This window comes from Numenius arquata, chromosome 3 (assembly GCF_964106895.1).
Source record: "Numenius arquata chromosome 3, bNumArq3.hap1.1, whole genome shotgun sequence".
Lineage (NCBI taxonomy): Eukaryota > Metazoa > Chordata > Aves > Charadriiformes > Scolopacidae > Numenius > Numenius arquata.
Window position 1 is genome coordinate 49,107,236 of NC_133578.1, and position 15,913 is coordinate 49,123,148.

The following is a 15,913-nucleotide window of genomic DNA, read 5'->3' on the forward strand; positions in this document are numbered from 1 at the left end:
ATTTTAAATCTAAGATTAGAAACCAGAAGGTCTGAGCCCCTCCATGCCTAAAGCTAATGGCGGCTCCTCACATACCCTCCCCTGTGTGAACCAGAGGTTCCAACCAAAAATGTACAACTGTTTATTATTAGTTGATTTTCTTTTTATTGGAATCACAGTTAACAATAACTATGAAAAGAGAAGTGAATCAATTAATTGCTGATTTTTTTTTCATTTATTCTGTAGAATTGATGGGTTTTGCCTCAGGGTAAAATTTTTTTTGTAAAGCAGTCAGCAGACATGGAGCTAGCAAGACATATGACTATAACTACAAGTAATTTTTTTAATAGGACAGATTATCATTTGGGCTTTTATGTTGTCTATTTATGGAGATAATGGCAAAAAAAAGAAAAAAAAAGTAATTCAGACATACAAACAAATGTGTTAGGAACCTAGAAAAACAGCTAGGGACATTCCATGCCAAACTGAGCCAGTACAGTACTGAAAAACAAATATCCGCATTTTAAGTTTATTTCTTGTAAGGTTGGACTTCTGAAACATGCAAGTATGCATGAGCTTAAAAGAATTATGAAGTCAAAGTTAAAAAAATAAATTAAAAATTTAAATAAATGTCTGATACAGTCTAGTACTAAAGCAGTCACACTTCTATATAGCATTTTCTGAGATATGTTCAAGTAGGAAAGCAGCTGAGACCAACTAGTGTCACTGAAAACAAGCTATAATGTTAAAATATTGAATTGCTCTTGGCCAGAGTAGCTAATACAAGTTATAAATTTGAATTCTGTTCCTTTATGCTTAGTGCTTGGAAATGTGGAATGATCCAGCAACAATGAGAAATCTATATAAATTGAATACTGTATTTGCTTCGTTGTGATTTAGCATGCTAAAACACTCAGGCAAAAGAAAGGCTGCATTAAGAGAATACCAAGTGACTCATATTCAAAAGTTAGGCAGTACCATATCTGAGATTGCTTTTATAATGTTAATTCGGCTCAGCTGTGTGAGTCCCTTTCCAAACAGTGGGGTCATTTAATGGGAGCCTCAGATCTCACTCAGATCTGGGAATAAGTCAACAGTTTGTGTTGAAGAAGACGCTAAATGTGAGGTAGCCAATCCCTTGTTTACTGTAGAAATGGAATTTGATGTAGTGAACAAGGTGGCACTTGCAGAAGGTTTTGCTGGACTAAGGAATTTGAATATTGCCCAGAAGTAGTCAAACTTCTCTTTCCCTATAAAATTCCGAGGTCATGCTGGAATCATTTAAACCAACATTTTTAAAAATGTCATTAAATCTGTTTTCCTCATTTTCTATACCCCATCTTAAACCCTTGTGGCTTGATTTGGTGGAATTTTAAACTCTCATAGTTCTAATTTAACATTTCATTGACTGTACGTCTCAAAGGAATTGCAGCTACCCACAGTTAGTCAGAAGTTGAGTTATAGGATACCTGCTCTTCATCTAAACCAAAGTGACTGTGATAATTTGTCCTTCTTTCCTTTTTTACTATTTTTGGAACTTAAGTCCAGGAGACTATAGGCACTCTGAACTTATTAATTACTATGAAAAATCAGGTCCAAGATACCTCAGCTTAGGCATCCACAATTTTGGCATGCTTCCTTTGTTTCCATCCAGAAGATGTGGAAGAACTGAAATATATAGTGGCTGAATATCCATACAAGGTGCATGTTCACCAGTTCCCCAGCTCTTTGCCCTGCTTCCTACGGAAAAGAACCATCCATAGTTGGACCTGAATCTCCATCAATGGATCTCCACCAAGGTGCTTGGTCTGAACTGAAGGATCTCGGGAAACGTCACAAAATGCATTCATTGGGCAACCTACGCCTCAGCTTAATTCACTTTCTGCGAAGCAAAGACGATACCACTGACTGAGCTCATGAGAGTAAAATCAAATTAGTGGATGGTAATGAAATGCTCAGATGCTGTCACGAGGAACTCCATAGAAAAGCATGTAAGAAATTAATAATGTCTATCAAGAACAGCACCTGAGCAGAGAGTGATAAATAAAGTGCAAGGTCACATGTTGAAATGGGAAGAAATTATCTGCGCACCATCCACTCTGTCCAATAACTGAGGTAAGGGTATATTGAAAGGATAGTTTATGATCTGATAATCAAAGGCCATTGTAAGGTGCTTTCACAGAGGGTGAAAGTTAAGTTTGCACGGGCAGTTTTTATTCTGACCTGTCCTAACTGTTCCCGTCTTTGCTTATCCTTTGGCAATAACCACTGAAACTGTGGGGTATGTACACGCCTGTTTATGTGCCATTTCCTAGATTTTTGGTAGAAGAAAAAAAATATCTACTTTGTATTACACAAAGACACATAGATGCAATTTATTTCATATTACATTTCATCGGGACTTTTGAGTTCCCTAATTTGTTGAAACTGCTAAACCTCTAAATTGGAAGTTTGTATCATTAACAGATACCTGCTCTAATTACCCAAACGCACCCTGACATATGTATTCACTAGATACCCAACTTCTATAGAATTCAAGTGTATAAGCAAGCTCAAATACATCTACTGACAAGAAATTATATAGAAATTACACAGAAACAACACATCCAATTGAGCAACATCCCCCCTATATCTGCTTTTTCTAACCATGTGGTCTACAACACAGTATTATTGTCTCATACACTTTTTTTTTTATGACTTCCATTTTTATTTCGATATTAAAATATGGCTTTAAATAAGTAATTTGATCAAGATCAGTTGAAAATCTGTGGCACTGCCAGGCACCACACCTGCATTTACAAATCCCTGCTTGGTGCTTTTGTCACAGTATAATTCTTCCTTTCTTTTAACACTCACTAGAATTAACTTCTTAAAATATTACTCCTATAAAATTTTATAGAGTCTTGTGGTTTTTTTCAATTTAAATAGAAAGAGAAATGTTTTTCTGATAGCATTATTGAGTGAAATTAAACATTGATTCCTGCCTTGCTTTTACCAGGATCCAGTCTCCAGCTCAGCTGTATTCACTGCTTACTTGCGTGGACTTTTCTTCCTACAGCATTTTAAAAGGTCTAATTTTACTTCAAATTTTCATTCTGCGTACATCACCAGCTGTGAGAAAAGCCACTTTCTTCATGCACTTGTTTTCATTTGGGGGCTTGTTGCAGCGCAAAGTCAAAACCTCTTGAACTTTCAACTGGTTTCCAGCATTATTGACGGGTAACCTGTATTTTGGGAAGCTATGTATAAAGTCTTTATCTATCATTCTGACCTCTAAATTTTGGATGTATCAGAGAATTGAATCTTCTAGCAAGATTTTTTTTCATTCTACGGTGTTATAATAAAATGCTCTGTGAAACTATTTCTCTCGCCAATACAACCCAGCGTATCACGGTGTAAGAGAGATGTTGGTCTGGAGCCACCTACTGGCTGTATTGCTGCGCTTTAATAGATTTGAAAAATGACTTTCCACATGTAATTTTATTGCAATTATAAAAATAACAGCATACATTAATAGATTTATCACCTCAATATGTGATTTTTCTTGTGTACTAGTTCTTTGTTTTTAAGTTTAAATACTCAGTGAACTTAATATGGCCCAATTATCAAAATAAAAAAGAATTTATCTTGCTTTCATAAACGAAATAAAAATGGGGGGGAGCCTAAAAAGCTCTTATTTCTCAATAACACTGAAAAGAAACCAAGGAACAGGCTAATATTAATGTGAAAATGTAAACAATTTAGTAGAATAATCCACTTACCTTTAGTTTTATTGCTGTGATGAAGAGGATAAATAATTCTTACTGCCCTATTTGATGCTTCATAAGATTTCACCCTGAATTTTTATGTGCTGTTCTAAAATAGCTAAGATGCACCATGCACAGTTTTCTTGGGATTAAAAAAGTCTCAGTCAATTTTATGATGTTCTTCAAAGGTTCTTTATTAAAAATAAATTCAGACAAAAAAGGTAGCAGATGAACAGAAGTATAAAGCCTTTAAAACCAGGACTTCTAATAAACAAGCTGCTATGAACTAAAAACAATCCAGACAATTTAGTTTGGAGACCAAAAGTATAGCTACATAATGATGCTGTTAAGTATCATTACTCATTACTGTTAAGTATTTATTCATTTATTATAAGATAATAGTGATAATTATTTGGGCCATAATTTAGTCTTGTTCCTATTATTGCAAGAATATATGCAACTTTAACTGTGTCTCCAGGAGCAAGAGAGAGCGTTTTACAGATTTTACCAGTTTAAGAGAGATTCTTTGCACCTATTAAATAAGTATACATATACATCGATGTATATGTATGTACACACACAGATACACAAAAATATATACAAATTAACTCATTATGCTAATGTCTATATGTACATATGCATATATGTATATATACATATACATGCATGTATATCTACATATAAGTACACATATATACATATACGTATATGCATGTATATATGTATGCAATAGATGTATATTCACCTATATATGTACATACATATACATGCATGCATACACATGCATGCACACCTATATATCACACCTAACTTTATCTTGTACCTTCTACACCCTCAGTTAAACAAAATCCCCTGTTGGCTGTTAGTTCTACTGGGATTAAACACTTGCCATTATTCACATTTGCCCTCAGCAGACCCCTCAGCAGGACAGACTTCCAACAGGAGCTGTAAGTGGCAAGTAATTTTATCAAGGAATGAAAAATGCAATTTAAAGTGTATAAAAGGCAGATAAACAATAAGACTTCCCAGCATGAACAGGAAAGCATAGACATATTGCAGGTTTGGAGACCAGACTATGGGAGCTAAAACTAGGAAGAAAGACATTGCCACCATCACAAATGGAATTGGTAGAAACACCTGCAAGAGAAAGAAAAAAAAAATTTAGGAAACAAACTGACCAACTGTGATTTTATGCCTCATTCACAACAGTAACAATGTGTTCTTTGCCACACTAGACTACTGTTTCTCATTCACCTGACCTAAAATTGCCTACAAGATAGGCAATTTTTCTAAAATACTTGTTCAGGCTCCATCTACTGTCAAGTGGGAGGGAGAGACAGGTCCTGAAAACCATTTGTCCACGTATGATATGATGGGCTCCTAAAAGAAACTCAGGGTTGGGGGCCTACAGGAAGCCTTGACAATGAGCATGCACTTCTAACCCAGGTTTCTTACAGCTAGACTGAGGTTAAATTAAACCCATCCTTAACGTCTGTGCTTGTGTCAGAAAAGATGAGAGCAGAGGAAGGTTTAATTAACCAGGAATGGCTAGCCTGGTTTCATGCCGTTTGCGCATCTCCCCCCATTATGCCCATGACCATCTCTTCTTTTGAAGAGTTCTCTGGGGCAGAGACCATCTGTCTGCTTCTTTTCACGGAATCATGGAATCACAGAATTCTCAGAGTTGGAAGGGACCTCTAGAGATCATCTAGTCCAACTCCCCTGCTAAAGCATGATTGCCCAGAGCACATCACTCAGGACTGCATCCAGGCGGGTCTTTGAAGATCTCCAGAGAAGGGGACTCCACGACCTCCCTGGGCAGCCTGTTCCAGGGCTCTGGCACCCTCACCAGAAAGAAGTTCTTCCTCATATTTGAATGGAACTTCCTATGTTCCAGCTTGTGCCTGTTGCCCCTCGTCCTGTCACTGGAAACCACTGAAAAGAGTCCGGCTCCATCATCCTTCAACCCACCCTTTAGATACTTATAAGCATTAATAAGGTCTCCCCTCAGCCTTCTCTACTCCAGGCTAAAGAGCCCCAGCTCTTTGAGCCTTTCCTCATCAGGGAGATGCTCCAATCCCTTAATCATCTTCGTTGCCCTACGCTGGACTCTCTCCAGTAGTTCCCTGTCTCTCTTGAACTGGGGAGCCCAGAACTGGACGCAGTATTCCAGTTGTGGCCTCACCAGTGCAGAGTAAGGGGGGAGAATGACCTCCCTCGACCTACTGGCCACACTCTTCCCTATGCAGCCCAGGATCCCATTGGCCCTCTTGGCAACAAGGGCACATTGCTGGCTCATGGAAAGTTTGCTATCCACCAGGACTCCCAGATTTTTCCTTCTACAGCAAGGCGAAGTTTTTGAATAAGGCTCTAATGATCGTGATGATTATTTGTATTTTTGCAGTGACTATCCATTTTTGACTTGCACCTGTTCCATAACTTTTGCGTGTTATCACAGAATCACAGAATCTTCATGGTTGGAAGGGACCTTAGAGATCATCGAGTCCAACCACAAAAAAAACCAAAAACCAAAAAACCAAAAACCAAAAAACCAAAAACCAAGGAAAAAAAAAAAAAAAAACAAAACAAACAAACAAACAAACCACCCACAACACACCCACAACCACACCCCACACCCACCCACAAACAGACACAAACCAACAATCTCGGGCACTAGAGCATGCCCTGAAGTGCCATGTCTACATGTTTCTTAAATACCTCCAGGGATGGTGACTCCACCACCCCCCTGGGCAGGCTGTTCCAGTGCCTGACCACTCTCTCAGGAAAGTAATTCTTCCTAATATCTAATGTAAACCTCCCCTGCCCCAACTTCAGACCATTTCCTCTGCTCCTGTCATTATTCCCTTGGGAGAAGAGGCCAACACCCACCTCTCTACACCCTCCTTTCAGGGAGTTGTAGAGGGCAATGAGGTCTCCCCTCAGCCTCCTCTTCTCCAAACTAAACATGCCCAGTTCCCTCAGCCTCTCCTCATAGGACTTGTTCTCTAGACCCCTCACCAGCTTGGTGGCTCTCCTCTGGACACGCTCCAGCAGCTCAATGTCCTTCCTTTAGTGAGGGGCCCAGAACTGAACACAGCACTCGAGGTGAGGCCTCACCAGTGCCCAGTACAGAGGCACCATCACTGACTCAAAAAAAAAAAAAAAAATCTGCAAAAAAATATTTTAGAACTTATTTCCATTTACTTTGTATGGTCGATGTAGATGAGGTTCCCGGTAGCGAAGTACAATCAGGCTCGCACAAGTCAATCCAATCATAAGCCAGGCAGAAAACCCAAAGTAATTTGTTAACGTAATAAGGTCAGAGGGGATTATGAAAATGGATGCAATGGTAGTTGAAAAAATCATGGCTGGCGCTGGGGTACAGGAGTGGACATTAAGCATGGATATTAAAACAGGCAGATGTCCTGATTGACTTCCAGCGTAGCTTAATCGACCTAGTGTGAACATGCTGCTGTTGAGGGCACCAAATATTGAGACAGCAACAGAGAGAGGAATGATCCAGGCAACGGAGGGGATGACTCGGTCAGCCCAAGTGACTGCCACCGCAACTGCAAGAAAGCAAAGCGTTAGTGGCAGCGTAGGCACCTTGCTCTGAATTACTGACAGACCCAACAGAATTGAAACTTAAAATACATGAAATACCTATTATTTACCTAATAATGTATAACTAATACCTAATACCTAATAGATTAATAAAAATAATAAAATATTATAATAATAATAGTAATAGTAATAATAATAAAATGTATACCTAATACCTAATAAAATACCTAATCCTAAGGGTATTTAATTCAGGAGCTAAAAGATGTCCAGGGGGGTGGGAGGGATGACAGCAAGAAGCAGAGCTTGCCTGCCGGAGCGAGGCGGGTAAACCTGCTGGGGCCAATGCCACGGTACTGGAGTGCCCAGCTGCATCTCACCGCCATGAATCACAGAGGCACAGGCATGGGCAAGGCCATGCGGGGAAAGAAAATGAGCGCATTAGTCCCCGGCGCGGCCGCAGCGGTGACATGATCTACTGTTAATGAGGGAACTGCCCACATGAGCGCCTGTAACGGGCAGAAATGGGTCAGCGAGCGAGTTATTAATGAGGTTTTGCTTTGAGTGGAACTGGGAAACGTGAAAGACTATTTCTGAAGAAGAGATATTCAATATTTCTTGGAAATTAGCTGTAGCCCATATCGTAGCGAGGACTAATATTTAGTGAGTCTATAACCAACTGCCACGAGGAATATAGGTCTTGCAGTGATTTGCCCATCATAGAAAGTTATTAGAGATGGGAAAAACAACTCCCCCCCCCCCCAAAAAAAAAAAAAGTAAGGAAAGAACAAGAACTGCAGCAACGCATAGCAATGTTTGAAACAAGAACTATAATTTTAAGGATGTCTCCTCAGCTGACACAGACCAGCTCTCCTGGTGTGTCGGGAGCTGCTCGTGCCAGCTGGGCAGCTGCTATTCACAGATACTCTGGTATTTGCTGCCTCTTTCATTGTAGGATGGATCTGCAAACGTATGCATCTCTCCCAACAGATAGTCTGGTAGTGGCTGAGCGATAATATGAGGTTGCTGGGTGATGGCTACCCTACTCCCATTTATGCTATTGAGCTTTTTCTCACAGGAAAAAAAAAGTAATTGATCCATCCCAATGAGGTATGTTTTTTGTCTCTCCTGGAGGCAAGGCCTGACAGCTCAGTCTCATGGCAGTGGTATTTAAAAGGTGCTGTTTGAACAACTGAGAAATACAGCTCCTCTGGCACCTTTTCATTGCCAACTTATTGCTACAGGATCTGAAAGAGGCTTTGCCTTTTGTATAGGCATATACATATATATATATATATGGACTTTTGTATAGGCTTTTCTAAGGAGCCATAATATACCATGAATAATCCCACACACACACACCCAAAATGGCTATTCTATATTACTTATCATGGTAGACTTGTCCACCTCCTTAACAGTAATGGCTTTAGCCTGAGATACCATGGGGTAGGAAAGGAAGTAGAAAAGAGGATTAAACTACAAGAAAACAAAGGCCTCTATACTCACCTAATTTTACAGGTTTTAATACACTTCTGATTTCTTTCTAGACAGTGCAGGTGTAAGCCAACGTTTTCGACACCTAATAACACTCAGTCCAACTTGTGTCATACAGCAAAATTAAGCAAGAATTCTCTATTAAAACTTAGAACGAAACCCAGACTTCCCAACTGTGAAGTCAGATGAGCAGAAGGAACCCAGTGAATTGACATCACATGGGTATGCTAATGGACCATAACTTTTTAATTAAAAAAGAATCAGATCCGTACCTGAAGAGACAATTTCCTTAGGTGTGAGGACAGTCAGATATGAGATGTTCACCAGTAAGTAAAAAACAATTACTGCCGGAACAGCAGTCATCACAGTTAAGGGGATATTTCTGCTAGGGTTTTTCATCTCCTCTGAAAAATACAATTAAACAAGACTAATAAAGCAAGCAATGTAGCTTCTGCAAGTGTGTTTCAGTAGTGAATCTGCGCAGAGCTTGACAAGACCAACTCCAAAGTCCTGCCCAACCCCTAACCATGGCTCCTTTGCTACACTGCTTGTGAGGTCGTACAGTTGTTCTCAAATAGTTTATTATCAAAGAAGTCTAAACAAAATATTTTTCATTTTTTCAAATCTCTTCTTATTTAGCTATTTTTTAACCATCCTGAAAGGAGGGTTGGGTAGAGGCCTGACAGACTGATTTAAACAAAATGACAAAAGGACTGATAATTAGATTAGATATTAGGAAGAAGTTCTTTACTGTGAGGGTGGTGAGACAATAGAACAGGTTGCCCAGGGAAGTTGTGGCTGCCCCATCCCTGGAGGGGTTCAAGGCCAGGCTGGATGGGGCTTTGAGCAACCTGCTCTAGTGGGAAGTGTCCCTGCCCATGGCAGGGGGTGGCACTGGATGATCTTTAAGGTCCCTTCTAGCCCAAACCATTCTATGATTCTATGATTACTTTTCTCTGATTTAACAAATATTTGACTTAGATTAGAAAATTGGTTCACTAAGAACTTTTCAAGTAGCCATACTTTTAAATCACAAGCTTGAACGTCAGGCTCTAAAGTCAGTTTATTTATTCTTAAATAAATAAGAATATTATTTATCAGATCACGAGTCCTGATCTGAAACTTTCTGAGTGTTTTTTCCTGTTCCTGCACAAAATCTTTCTCCTTTCCCTTATACCAGGAAACACAGAAAATGTAAGGGGACAAGACAGAAGGTATTGACAGAAGAGCAGTAATGCAGTGGCTTTAAAAGGGGGCCGTTCCCAGCTGGATTCTGCTGTTAATTATCTTTTCCAGGGCAAAGATGGTGGAGGAAAACTCTTTAGCGCTAAGCCTGGCATCAAAGTTTGCAGCTGAACAACCGAGGCACTGGCACGCATTCCTGAGCATGTGATAGTCCCAGCAAATGATGGAACTGGTTTCCAGAACCCTAATAACTCATCCTCACCTCAGTCCAAAAGGGTCTTTTTCCTCTCTTTCACTCCATCCCTTTCCTCTCGCTCCCTCTCCCCTTCCCACTTCCCTCACCATTTACAAAAGCTTTCCTGAGTATTACCGACCAACAACTCACAAGGAGGAAGAAGTGAAAAGTGAAATGTGGATCTTACCTAAGCCTTTTTTTTTAGGAGACAGAAATCCCTTTCCTCCCTCAAATATAATTTGTCTCCTGCCCATAACATCAGCTTTGAGCCTGCCCCAGCGCTGGCTGCCGTGCACAGAGCCAGAGGGACTGAACGAGCACAACAGTGAAATTCAGATACGGTCTATCAGAGAATTTGGGCTTTATTTCAAATGTAAGAAATACACTTGGTAATTTTGAGCCCAGAAAGAGTGCAATCACCAAAACTGCCAATTTAAATTTGTCTTTCTATTTGTTTTGTTGCTCATTACAGTCCCGCTGTCCAGCTGGCACCTGATGCTTTAGCTGAAGCTCACAGGAATTAAGTTATTGTTGAAGGATAGGATATTCAGTTCAGAAGAGGACTATTGCATAGGTTGCATCTGCCTAAACAGCTGTGCTGCCCAGTGTATGGTATTTATTATTGCTGCTAGCTGAGCAGAAACTAAATTAATATTTTACCAATAATTTTGTATTCTCTTGGGCTTACAAAGCTAAATGCTTGCCTTTAAGGAAATCCTAATATGTCAAAATTATACTTTGCTGATTTATATCACCTTTTTCTATTGCAGCATATTGTTAACGCTGGAATAGCTGGATTGTAATAACAGACTTTTTAAACATTAACCCAATTTTCACACTGTTCTTACCATTGAACTTTGTGGTATGCATTTCACACATTCAGTTTATTTAATGTTTTACATGTGATAGAGGTCAACGGATAAATAGAGTTAAAGATATAAAAGCAACATTCATTTGCTTATAGCTTAACTCTATAAAACTGATACTATAAAACACTATTCATTTAACTCATAACGTGCATATCTAACATTATGAACATTATCCCTGCAGCTTTCATGAAAAACTGCTATTTATTACTGCCACGTGTGACATCAGATACAGAAAGGGATAAGTAAACTTATATTCAAAAAGGTTTTGAATGTTTAAAATTGAGCACCAGTTATACGAAAGGATAGATACCACTTTCCTTAGATTATTCTTCACTTTCTGTGCAGAAGTCTGTTTCCAAAAGAAGTGATAACTGACCGCCCTATATATCCCATAAAATTTCTATATTTTAACACAATTCAAAATTAATTTATCCATACCCAAATGAGCTGGATAATCTCAGAGAAACTACAGATATTTAAATAAAAACCCATCAATTATCTTGCTGGATTTGGTCCTTAATGTGCACGTAGTTTAGCATGGATATCTTACTCCTTTTCTAAAAATGCACTGACACTGAGAAAGACAAAGTGCAACTTTTTAAGGTGAGAAAAAAATCTGTTTATGCATGACATTTGAAATGAACTATTTCGATTTCTCTTGTACTCCTTTGGAAACGTCAAGCTGACTCTGGAGACTGCAAGAGAAGCAAGAAACTTCCCTAGAGAGCAACACCATGGTTTCTACAAGCCCCAACAAACACAGGACTCACATAAAAGGTGGGAGACCCTATGGTCTTGAAGGAGAGACAAATTCTGCTAAGGGTGAGCTGAGGAACGTTAAGAATGGTGACTGCAGAACGAAATCTACAGAAGTGGAGTGAGATACCTGCCATATAATTGAGGGACCACCAACCACCGTATGCGTACAGTCCTTGGAAGAAGGCTTCGGCGACCTGCGACGCGTTGGGGATCTCTGAGCTGAAGGCGTCTTCAAACCCGGCCAGGCTCTCCTTCCTCCCCACAGCGAGGAGGACTATGCCACCGACGGCGATAACAGACAAGGCCAGCATCTTCAGCAGGGTGAAAACCGTCTGCACCCAGGCAGCCATTTTAACACTGCGGCCATTCAAAATCCCCAGGGACCAGAGAACAGCCAGGGCCAAGCATTTCTTCAGCACTTCTGGGGCAGGGCAGATGCCGTAGAAGGGCTGGGTGGCGTATTCAGCAAACAGCAAGGCTCGAGCAGCATTTGATGCCGGCTTGGTAAATGTCGACGTCCAGATAAAGGCGAAGGCGGGTAGGGATCCGAGACCTCTTTTAATATGACTGTATTCTCCTCCGGAGAAGGGCAGAGCAGTTCCCAGCTCCGCATAGCAGAGGGCACCCATCAGAGAAACCAGTCCAGACGCGGTCCAGATGGTGAGAGCGACGCCGATGTTGAGTAAGGAATGCTTTAACACCCCCATGGGAGACACAAAGATCCCTGCCCCGACAATTGATCCTATAATAAAACTTACCCCATCAAAATAACCGATATTTCTTTTCAGTTGCATCTTGGCATTTTCTTTTCTTTTCACACCTTTGGGATCACCGCTCTTTCCTTTTCCCATTTTTTTTTTCTGTGTTTTCACAGCAGATTGTATGACTTCAGACACCAGGTTACATGTATTTCCTTCTCACTTTGTTGTTAGCAGACTGTCACAGCCCTACTTGCTCGCGAAATGTTATGGGAAGCCTGGCTTAATCATTCAGAAAAGAGAGCATACTTTGGGTTTTGGTGTCTTCTGCGTGATGATGATTAACCAGCTACTTCAAGAAACACTGGCAAATCATATACATGTTGGTTTAATATGTACTTCAGAAATTATTAAGGTCTGGAGGCATTTTTAAAGAAACCAGCATAACAAATAATGCACAGTAAATGCTCATTTCTCAGCTGATTTTCATCAACAGATTTCAAATTTTTTATGTATGTCTTCAGAGAGAACTGCAAGGATATGGACCTGCTGGAGTGGGTCCAGCGGAGGGCCACGAAGATGATCAGAGGTATGGAGCACCTCCCCTATGAAGACAGGCTGAGAGAGCTGGGGTTGTTCAGCCTGGAGAAGAGAAGGCTCCGGGGAGACCTCATAGCAGCCTTCCAATATCTGAAGGGAGCCTACAGGAGAGCCGGAGAGGGACTCTTTGTCAGGAAGTGTAGTGACAGGACAAGGGGTAATGGTTTTAAGTTGGAAGAGGGGAGATTGAGATTAGATATTAGGAAGAAATTCTTTACTGTGAGGGTGGTGAGACACTGGAACAGGTTGCCCAGGGAAGTTGTGGCTGCCCCATCCCTGGAGGTGTTCAAGACCAGGCTGGATGGGGCTTTGAGCAACCTGCTCTAGTGGAGGTGTCCCTGCCCATGGCAGGGGGGTTGGAACTGGATGATCTTTAAGGTCCCTTCCAACTCTAACCATTCTATGATTCTATGAAACATGACCTCCGCATCAAACCTATGGGAAGAGGGAGGATATAGAAGCCTGAAGAAAGACATCAGCCCTCCTGATGCCGTTGACAGTGACACGGGCATTAGTTGAACACACTGCTACTATTTTTCCACCATCAATACATGAAGATGACAGCGATCACCAGTGAACACCAGTATGCTTTGCCAAAACCCCACCAATCACAGGGTATGGTGGAGCTTGTTTTTACTTTGCCCATTAAATGCTGCCCTAGAAAAAAAAAATTACCAGCTTATTCCCAGCTTTCCTCAAGCATTCCTTGTTATAGTAGTACCTAAGCGCTTCCTAAGCAGGTATTAATTTTCAGACGCTGCTGTGAGGGGAAGGGGCTGTATCACCATTTCCATGGTCTGCACGGGGGCTGCGGAACAGAAAGAGGAAGGCTGAAAGTTTCCACCACGTCTTCAGGTACAGCCACTGATTTTTTTATATATTTAACAGTCCATGGTATATTTTCTGTTCAAAATATGGCAAAGGAGCTTCTCTTCAATCAGATGTGGAAATACCACTGCCATAGACATTTGCTTCAAGAAAAACATATTTATTCTATTCAAGAGACGCAGAGAAAAACAGGCAGAAAGCAGGAAACTAACTGAAAAAGAAGCTCAGCATATACCTTAAGGATTAAGCACCCAAACTACTAGCTGCAAAGTTCTTACTTCTTGCAGGCAAAGTTGCAGAACCAGTTTTGTCCCAAAGGTCAAAGCTCAGAAACACAGCAAACAAAACTCACAGCTTTTACGGTGAAAGACACAGCAGTTTAGATGGGTCCTGAGCAGCTGGATTTTCGCTCAGGTACAAAACAAATTAGTCTTAAAAATGAGCTTTATGCAATATGCCACCATGTAAAAGACCTTTAGTTAAAACAGGCATGTGCACAGACTGTTGTTTTTTAATTTTTCCAATGACTTGGTTGAAGTGGGTGTCCACCACCACAGAAACTATGCGGCATGGTCAAGGACAGAATCCACAGCTCCAGAGCAGCTTTTAACCGTCAGACAATCCCTCCATCTTTGGCAAATCACTGCAGCACTCACTACATACTTTCACCTTTGAAAAACACCGAGTCTGACAGACTACAAAAATTTAAGTTCTACACAAAACACACCTCTATAAAAAATTTGCCTGCATTTTAAATTGTCTTTATTCACTTTATGAATTGCAATATGTATTTAAGTTCAGGTATGCACTTACCATGTATTATGAATAATTCATAGTAATTCAAATATTTATTCACCCGTATTCATGAATTGGAAAATAAGTGTGACAAATGTTTCAAATGGCTAAAATAAGTAATATCCTATTTTACTTCAGTGCCTTTTCTGAGTCTCCTCTGTGAATGTGCAGATACTTTTTGATATCCAGCAATCATCCAACTCTTTATTTTGGATGTTTTGACCACATACAGTTGGGTTTGGATTACTATTTTAAAACAAATCAGTATTACACTAAATGACATCTTAGAGTACACACGCGACTGATATTTTTTGCTGTTCACCCTAAAGTATGTTAATTTCTAGTATAACAAAGGCATTTCCAAAACCTCCCAAGAAGCAGATTAATAAGGATTTTTTACTTCTGACAAAGCTGCCTGATTTCAGAAAACCCCACTGAGATTATTACTTTCCTGTGTGTGCTTTCTGTCTACCTCAGATAAACATTTCTAGACTTTCAGTGAAGTTCTCCGGAGATTTATGCAAAGTATGCTTTTCATTCTGGTGTCTTGTTGCCAGAGTAGGAGGAGGTAAGAACAGAGACAATGACAACGTTCCTACAAATCCAAGGGAAACTGATGTTCTGGAAACGGTACAGTAACACAAGCAGTACTGGGGCAGAACTCAGTAGAATCATAGAATCATCTAGGTTGGAAGGGACCTTCAAGATTATCTAGTCCAACCATCAACCTAACTCTGACAAAAAAAACCCAAAAAACCATCACTAAATCATGTCACTAAGCGCTATGTCAACCCATCTTTTGAATACCTCCAGGTATACCTCCAGGGATGGTGCGTCAACCACTTCCCTGGGCAGCCCATTCCAATGCTTGATAACCCTTTCCGTGTAAAAATTCTTCCTAATGACCAACCTGAACCTACCCTGGAGCAACTTGAGGCCATTTCCTCTTGTCCTGTTGCCTGTGACTTGGGAGAAGAGACCGACTCCCACCTCTCTACACCCTCCTTTCAGGGAGTTGTAGAGAGTGAGAAGGTCTCCCCTCAGTCTCCTTTTCTCCAGGCTGAACACCCCCAGCTCCCTCAGCCGCTCCTCACAAGACTTGTGCTCCAGACCCCTCACCAGCTCCGTTGCCCTTCTCTGGACCCGCTCCAGCCCCTCAATATC

The 15,913-nt window shown here is 40.5% G+C and overlaps 1 protein-coding gene across 1 annotated transcript; it reads right to left on the reverse strand.

Moving 5' to 3' along the window:
• Positions 1–4,616: 4,616 nt before the first annotated feature.
• Positions 4,617–12,679, reverse strand: SLC7A13 (solute carrier family 7 member 13). Its single transcript, XM_074145783.1, has 4 exons — positions 11,956–12,679; positions 9,053–9,184; positions 6,930–7,294; positions 4,617–4,862 (listed from the first exon to the last, which is right to left on the reverse strand). The coding sequence occupies exons 1-4, from the start codon at positions 12,677–12,679 to the stop codon at positions 4,617–4,619; spliced, it is 1,467 nt and encodes a 488-aa protein (XP_074001884.1).
• Between the last annotated feature and the right edge of the window lie 3,234 nt (positions 12,680–15,913).

Coding starts and splice junctions, on each gene's coding strand:
- SLC7A13 (XM_074145783.1), bottom strand. CDS start 12,679: ATGGGAAAAGGAAAGAGCGGTGATCCCAAAGGTGTGAAAAGAAAAGAA. Junction 7,295..9,052: donor TAAGGAAATTGTCTCTTCAG/GTACGGATCTGA, acceptor GCTTTCTTGCAG/TTGCGGTGGCAGTCACTTGG. Junction 4,863..6,929: donor ATCTACATCGACCATACAAA/GTAAATGGAAAT, acceptor TTTCTCTTGCAG/GTGTTTCTACCAATTCCATT.